Source organism: Plasmodium gallinaceum, assembly GCF_900005855.1.
Source record: "Plasmodium gallinaceum strain 8A genome assembly, contig: PGAL8A_v1_98, whole genome shotgun sequence".
Taxonomy (NCBI): Eukaryota; Apicomplexa; class Aconoidasida; order Haemosporida; family Plasmodiidae; genus Plasmodium; species Plasmodium gallinaceum.
This window is the reverse complement of record NW_021628265.1, coordinates 1,862,230-1,867,572: the sequence shown is the minus strand read 5'-3', so window position 1 is coordinate 1,867,572 and position 5,343 is coordinate 1,862,230. Positions and strand designations below refer to the sequence as shown.

General features: G+C 19.3%; 2 protein-coding genes across 2 annotated transcripts; both read left to right on the top strand.

The window, feature by feature from the left end:
• Nucleotides 1-67: 67 nt before the first annotated feature.
• On the top strand, nt 68-3,078 carry DYN1 (dynamin-like protein, putative; the record flags this gene model as incomplete). Its single annotated transcript, XM_028672792.1, has 4 exons — nt 68-2,298; nt 2,411-2,544; nt 2,752-2,801; nt 3,052-3,078. The coding sequence occupies 4 exons, from the start codon at nt 68-70 to the stop codon at nt 3,076-3,078; spliced, it is 2,442 nt and encodes an 813-aa protein (XP_028529309.1).
• A 412-nt stretch (nt 3,079-3,490) lies between these two features.
• CRIPT (cysteine-rich PDZ-binding protein, putative) lies at nt 3,491-4,211 on the top strand (the record flags this gene model as incomplete). The annotated part of the gene is made up of 4 exons (XM_028672791.1): nt 3,491-3,551; nt 3,766-3,823; nt 3,918-3,992; nt 4,133-4,211. 4 exons carry the CDS (start codon nt 3,491-3,493, stop codon nt 4,209-4,211), a joined length of 273 nt encoding a protein of 90 aa, XP_028529308.1.
• Nucleotides 4,212-5,343: the final 1,132 nt, after the last annotated feature.

Sequence of the window (5,343 nt, the reverse complement as noted above, 5' to 3'; positions counted from 1 at the left end):
TTTTTTTTTTTTATATAAATTATTATTTTTTTTTTTTTTTTTTTTTTTTTTTTAAATGGAGTCTTCTATGTATAATAATTTACGTAAATTAATTAACATAATTGATGAACTAAGAGACATAGGATTACAAAAATATATAAATTTACCACGAATTTGTGTCGTTGGAACGCAAAGTAGTGGAAAAAGTAGCGTTTTAGAATCCATTGTTGGTTTAGATTTCTTACCAAGAGGAGAAGGTATTGTAACAAGAAGACCCATTGAGTTTCGATTAATTCATATTAGTGAAAATAGTGAAATTAAACATTGGGCAGTGTTTGAAAATGATAAAAATAAAAGATATGTTGATTTTAATGAAGTAAGAGATCAAATAAATAGGTTAACTGATGAATTAGCAGGAAAAAACAAAGGTATAATTGACGAACCAATAGTACTAAATATTTATTCTGTAAAATGTCCTGATTTATCTTTAATTGATTTACCTGGTATTACTAGAGTACCATTGAAAAATTCCGATCAAACTGATGATATTGAAAGATTAACAAGAGAAATGGCATTTAGGTATGTTAAAGATCCGAGAACAATTATTTTGGCTGTTTTACCAGCTAATGCTGATATGTCAACTAGTGATGCTCTTCAAATTGCAAGAAAAGTAGATCCAAAAGGATTGAGAACAATTGGTGTTATTACAAAGATAGATTTAATGGATAAAGGAGTTGATGCCAGTAAAATGTTGTTGAATGATGAAATAAATCTAAGATTAGGATATACAGGTGTAATAAATAGATCAACAGAAGATATAAAAAAGGGAAAAAGCATAACTGAATCTTTAAAAGATGAATTAGAATTCTTTCAAAATCATCCTGTATATAAAAAATTACCTCCTTCCTTATATGGAACCAATTCACTCACTGATAAATTAACTAAGGTATTATTAAGACATATAAAAAACTTCTTACCTGATATAAAAGTAGAAATCAATGATAAAATGAGATTAATAAATGATAAATTATACGAATTAGGAAACAATGTACCTATTGATGCAACCAAAAAAACACAAATATTGTGGTCTATGATTAGTGATTATTGTGAAATTTTTAAGAATACCTTAAAAGGAAAATATGATAAAAGATTACAAGTTTTTATTGAAAATAATGATATTATATGTGGACTTAAGGTTAGAAGTATTTTTAATGAATTTTTAGATGAATATGTTGGAAAAAATGTCACTAGTGAATTAACTGATAACGATATTGATGATGCTATTTGTTTGCATGAAGGAGATAGTTTACCTGGATTTCCTTCTCCTGATACTTTCGAATTTTTAATTTTGCCACACTTAAAAAAAATTAATGCACCTGTATTAGATTGCTTAGATAAAGTTAGTCAAACACTAGAAATTTTATCTCAAAAAATAGCTAATCGTGTTTTGAATAGATTTCCTAAGTTATCTGAACAAGTATTAGAATTATCCCAAAACATTTTACTTAGAGAAAAAGAAAATACACAAAATATTTTAGAGAATTTTATTGAAGCAGAAACAAATTATTTATTTACTAATGATGTTTCTTATTTGATAGAACATGGTAGTATTATTAACGCTACTGATGAAGATCAAAATGAAAATGTAAATCAAGATTATAATCAACAAAAACAACAAAAACAAAAACAGCAATCTAACATACCTAATTCTAATGCTGATAATGTACAAAACAAATATTTCCCAAATATTATAAATGATCAAGAATACATTACTGGAAAAGCTGCTAAATTTGTTAATAGTGCACAGAAATCAGTTATGAATATTTGGAATTCAAAAGAAAAAAAAAAAACAAGATATAATTCACAATTTATTCAGGAGATTAGACGTAGATTAGATTGTTATTTTAATATTGTTTTAAGAAATGTTAGAGATAGCGTACCTAAGATTATTGGTTACTTTTTAATAAGAAAATTACAAGAAAAAATGCAATTTGAATTATACTCAGATTTAAATAGTGAGCAGAAATTATATGAATTATTAAATGAACCACCTAATGTAGTAAAGGAAAGAGAAGTTTTAAATAAACAATTAGAAATATTAAAAAAAGCTAACCAAGTTCTATTAAAAGATCCCAATATTACTTCTATTAATTTGGATTTATTTGACGCTAATTATGAACAAGACTTAATAGATTTTCAAAAAAGTTTAAAAAGTAATAATGCTCAATATTCACTTAATATGCATAATCAACACTTTAAACAAAATATGAATACTTCTCAAAATATTATGCATAATATAAATGATACTTCGTCTTTAAGGTTAAAATAATTGTACATTAATATATAATTCCTTTTTTAAAAAAAAAATATCAATTTTTTTTTATTTTTTTATTTTTACATATTTATTATTATGTATTTCTTTTTTAATCAGCAAGCGTAATCTTGTAAATCAAAATCAAAATACTTCAACAAATTCATTAAATTCAAGTATAATGAAGCAGAATAGCATGTTAAATCAAAAATTAAATAATGGCTTATCATATAATCAGCAAACACATATCAATTGTAATTAAATATATATAAAAAAAATAAATATTTATATAAATTTATTTTTTTTGTAATTATAATGATTTTTCTTCAGAATTTAAGTTTCTTTTTATTTTATTAAAAAATATATATTATTTCATATTTAAGTGTATATTTAAATATATTTATACTTTTTACGTGTATTTTCACATTAGAAAAATATCTTTTTTTTTTTTTTTTATGTAGCTGATTCAAAAGGAAAACATTTATTTGAAAAAGAGCCTATGAAGAAAAAAGTAATTACTTAACTTTGTTTTTTTTAAATGATATTTTTTCATGTTATACATTTTCTTATATATAATTGTTTTTCCATATTATTCATATATGTTTTAAACAAAATATGAACTTGATAATTATATTGTTTGATTTTTTTTTATACTTTCATCATTTGCATACTTTATTTTTTTTTTTTGATTTGTAACATTCTGTATCCTACAATTATATAATTATTTTAACAATATATTCCTCTATATATTTTTTTCTTAGGTACAATATAATCCTTTGTTCGATTAATCTATCTTTCCGATTAAAAAATTTTTTTTCTAGAATATAAATTTATTTGTTTAATTTTCAGTATATAATTTTTTATTGAATTATTTACATTTTTCCTTTTTATTTTTTAGTAAAAATTATAGAATTTGAAGAATAATACAATAAAAATAAATATTTAACAATTTTCATAAATTTTCTATGTATTTATATATTTAACTTGTATAAAACATTAATGTATTTTTCATAATTTGTTAAAATTTATTTTAATCATATATATATATATATATATACAAAAAAAAAAAAAAAAAAAAAATGATTTTCAACTATTAAAATTAAAAAAAAAAAAAATTTGACTATCGTTAAATTTGTAATAATAAAAAAATTTTATAAAATGATTATAAAAAAAAATTCATAATATAATAAAGAAGTAAAAATGCCTTGTGAAAAGTGTGAAAAAAAATTAAAAAAATTACCTACCCCTGATATAAATAACAGTAATAAATAAATAATTTCACTATTTATTATAGATATATTTTCTACATTTCTTTGAATTAACTTTTTAACTGTTATACATTTTTAAAAAATGTATTAATTTATATTTTCTTAAACTATTAAAAATAATTTTTTTAAAGTAAAATATTTTTATTTAAATTTAAAAATATAATAATAGTTTTTCGTCAAAAATTTAAAAAATTTTTCAACTTTTAGGCTCAAATAGATCTATTGGAGTAAATAAATTGCTGGAATACCACAATAATAAACAAAAGTATTTTTTTAAAAAAGTTAAAAAATATATTTTTTATGTTATGATTTTAATATAAAAAACTAAAACGACATTATTTTTTTCTTTTTTTTCAAAGATTTAACCCAAACAGTAGCAAATGCAAAAAATGCAATAGTCAACTACATTATGATGGGAAATATTGTTCAATATGGTAGGAATAATGAAAATTTTATAATATATATATGTTTCTTTTTTTTTTAATTTCAATTTAATTCTTTTATAATATTATTTTTCATTAATAATACATTAAAAATAATAAATATATTTATATCTTCACTTCTTTTTTTTTAGTTCTTATAAGTTAGGAAAATGTCACTTGTGTGGTAAAACTATAGCCGATAATTCTTCTCATAACATGTCAATTATATAAATATCTTTAATTACACTATATTACAAATAATATTAACAAAATTGTAAAAAATAAAAAGGGAATTTATATATAAAAAAATACAAAATATATTTTTCATTTTATACAATTTTTTTTAATAAATTTGAAAGGGAAAAACTTTTTTACAAATTTATCAAAATATTTCATATATTACTATTATTATTTTCTAATTATGTAAAATATTTGAATAAATTTTTTTTTTTTTTCATATTATTTAATAAAATATTTAAGGCCATAAAGGCAAAATTCCAAACAGAACCATATATATTATGTTCCTAAATTATTAAATATGAATGAAACTTCTTAAATATTTATTATAAATTTTATTTTTAATTTTTAAATATAAAAATGAATACTCTTATCTTACATTTAATAAGCTAATTTTTTCCTATCTTTTTATATAATTGAAAAAACTTAATATGTCTTAATAGGTTATTACTAACGTTAAATAAAAAATATGTAAAAAAGAAAAAAAATTTTAATTTTCTTATATATTTATAGTTAAATATGAGAAACAATATAAATAAAATGGGAATTTTCTACGTTAATTTTCTTTTAAATTCTTATTTCATTTGGTTGTTTACTTTTTATTTATTTATTTTTTTTACTCTTTATAGGTATAGGATCCTATAAAAAATACAGCAATTTGAATTAGTATATATTTTTATTTTTATTTTTATTTGTTAGGTGTAGTTCATGTTTGATTATAATGTAAATATAATAATAATATAGATAAGCTACTACTGAACTTCACATTATATATTTATAAAAATAAATGTATTACATTAATTGATCTGTTTTATATTTGCTTATATATTTTAATTTCATTAAATAAAGATTTTTTAATAGAATGAAAATTTAAATTTTCACATGCATAAAACTATTATATTTTATTGAAACTATATATAATTTGGATGTAAAGATTATTATGTTGTCATACTATAATAAATCTTAGACTTTTTAAAATAGAACATTAAGTGCACTAGATAGCAGTGTATTTAACAACTGTATAAATCCCAAAAACAAAAAAAAAAAATTATCAAAAAAACCAAAAAAAAAAAAAAAAAAAAATAAAAAAAAAAAAAAAAAAAAAAAAAAAAAAAATTAAAAAAAA